Here is a 2,506-nt window from a genome sequence, read left to right on the forward strand (position 1 = left end):
ATCAAATACAGATAGATTCACCATAACAGTTGGCAACACTGCATCTTTTTCTTAACCCAATACACTTGCTAATACAGCATTTGTAGAGTCCATTTCTTACCTTGAAAACCTTAGATTGATGAAAAAGCCACCTTATTTCATTGGGAGATTGCTAAACAGGCACACAAGCTACACAATATCTTTAGTCCTAACCCATTTCACATAAAATGAAATGACGTTTGAGGAAGTGGAGGAAGAAAGATTTCAATTATACTCAATGTTTCATTGTTCTCTGTACATCTGTTCATAGGATGTATGATCAATATCTGTTTGGGGAAACTGGGAATGAAAAGGAAGGCCATTAATACACAAATATAAGAAGTGTATTTGAGACAATTTAAAATGCTGCCCCGATCTCACATTTTGGTAATAATAAGCCAGATTATTACATGACTTGCATCACTCTAGTATGAGGCATTTATAAAAATGTCTTTAAAAAAAAGACCACAAGGAGGACTTAACACACCCTTATACTTCACCCCTCAAAAAACAGAGTTCGAAACAGACTAAAAGTCCAGATTCATTCTCTAGTTTCTCCTGAGCAAGGCAGGACAGAGCCCAGTCCCAGGACAGCAGACTTATTTCGGATAGTCTTACCTCCATTCTTTTCTTCAACACTGACCAAGCTGGGTTTAATCACTTTATTTATAGAAATCTCACAACAGGTAGTTTTTTTTTTTAAACCCTTTGGGAGAAACAAGGGTCAGATCCACAACACACTAATGCAGCAACACACAAAAAAAGAAGGAGAAGGAAAAGAGTCAGCAATAAAAGGGAAAAAAAGAAAGACACTGCAGAACCTGCTACATTGCTACAGTCTATCCTGCAGGGAGTGGAGGCTTTGAAGAAGCAGTTCTGCGTTGGGACGCTCCTCTGTATCAGATCTCCAGCAGCTGCAAATGACAGTCTCAAGTCTTTGGCCCGAGGCTGACTCAGAGAAGACTGCAGCAGCCAGAGATGGACGTAAGTTATAGGCCACCACGGCATAGAGCACGTACTGGCGCTCACCCAAATAAGGCTGCTCTCGGGTAACCATTTGCCATAAGGTGATAGCAAAAGAGTAGATGTCTGCTTTGGGGGTGACCTGCTCCCCTTTCAGGAGCTCAGGGGCACGGTGGGTATATGTGCCCCCCTGCTGGTAAAGCTGGGGACCTGGAGACACACTATCCTCCAGCTTTTGGGAGCACCCAAAGTCTCCAATCTTACACACCCCCTGCTCGGTGATGAACACATTAGCAGGCTTCAGGTCCAGATGCACAATGCACTGTGAGTGGAGGAAGGCTAAGCCAGTCACAATGTCAGAGCAATAACCCAGGGACTCAGCTATGCTTAGGGGTTCTCTGCCACATCCACCCCCATCATCTTCTCCCTTTCCCTGCAGGCAGCCAGTGCCATAGATGACATGGTGCAGCGTAGTGCGGCCCGCGTATTCCATTATGATGGTGCCCAGGCTGTCTTGGCTGGCAGGGGCACATGTGCTGGCAGCTACAACACGTACCACATTGTCATGGTGTAGGCGGGCCACATTCAGCTCAGCCCAGAAACTTTGCCGTGATGCCAGCCGATTCTTGCTGCACTTCTTCACCTGTTTCACAGCCACTGTCTCCCCACGGTAGGTGGCCTTGTAGACAGACCCAAAGCCCCCAGAGCCCAGGGGCTGTAGGAAGCACAATTGATCCCAGTCTATAGAGCACCAGGCCAGGCGTGGAGGCAGCCGACGAGCCCTTGGTGAAGGAGTTCCCCCCAAGAAGAGTTTTCCACCTTTTCCAGGGAGTACCAAGGGGCTACTGCAGGGCCGCAGGTCCACAGAGGGGGAAAACTCCAGGGGCAGGAGACGATTAAGAGGGACAGGGGAAGGCATAGTGAGTTGGGAATAAGAACAGGAGCTGCATTAACAATAACAAACAAACAGAAAGACTGAGAGCCTCCTGAAAAAGAGGAGCTTAGCATTCCCCCTCTAGCCTCTTTTATGCTCTCTCTGTCTCTCCAAATGAGTTGCATCTGTCACCAGGTAGCTGAACCCCAATCAGTTTCAGCTGCCAACATTTTTCTCCAACACTGAAAACTAATTGCACTCAGGAAAACAAACCAAGGCTTTTAAAGAAAGCTCCTTGATACAAATGGGGTTTAGGCTAAAATATGTTAACTCACATTATGGGATACTTGCCTTTTGTATCATTTCTCATCACAAGATAAAATGTTATTTAAAATATCCACAACTGAATGTCATTAGAAAATATCCCAAGAGTAAATGGACCACAGTGATCAAGTAAAATATTTCTCTGTAGGCAAGAATGATAGTCACCAGGTGCATTAACTACTTGTCAGTTGTTATTGGTGGAAGCAGTTGACACTGAGAAAGCTAATATTGATTAGTTAGTTAAGAGAATGATTTGTTGCCACCTAAATATAATTGGTACAAAACAAAATTACTTGGATGCCCAAGTCAGTACAGAGAGAGACAAGG

The 2,506-nt window shown here is 44.9% G+C and overlaps 1 protein-coding gene across 1 annotated transcript; it reads right to left on the minus strand.

The window, feature by feature from the left end:
- Window positions 1-666: 666 nt before the first annotated feature.
- MOS (MOS proto-oncogene, serine/threonine kinase) lies at window positions 667-1,986 on the minus strand. Its single transcript, XM_039526767.1, has one exon. The coding sequence runs from the start codon at window positions 1,898-1,900 to the stop codon at window positions 851-853; it is 1,050 nt and encodes a 349-aa protein (XP_039382701.1). The 5' UTR covers window positions 1,901-1,986; the 3' UTR covers window positions 667-850.
- Between the last annotated feature and the right edge of the window lie 520 nt (window positions 1,987-2,506).

This window comes from Mauremys reevesii, linkage group 2 (assembly GCF_016161935.1).
Source record: "Mauremys reevesii isolate NIE-2019 linkage group 2, ASM1616193v1, whole genome shotgun sequence".
Taxonomy (NCBI): domain Eukaryota; kingdom Metazoa; phylum Chordata; order Testudines; family Geoemydidae; genus Mauremys; species Mauremys reevesii.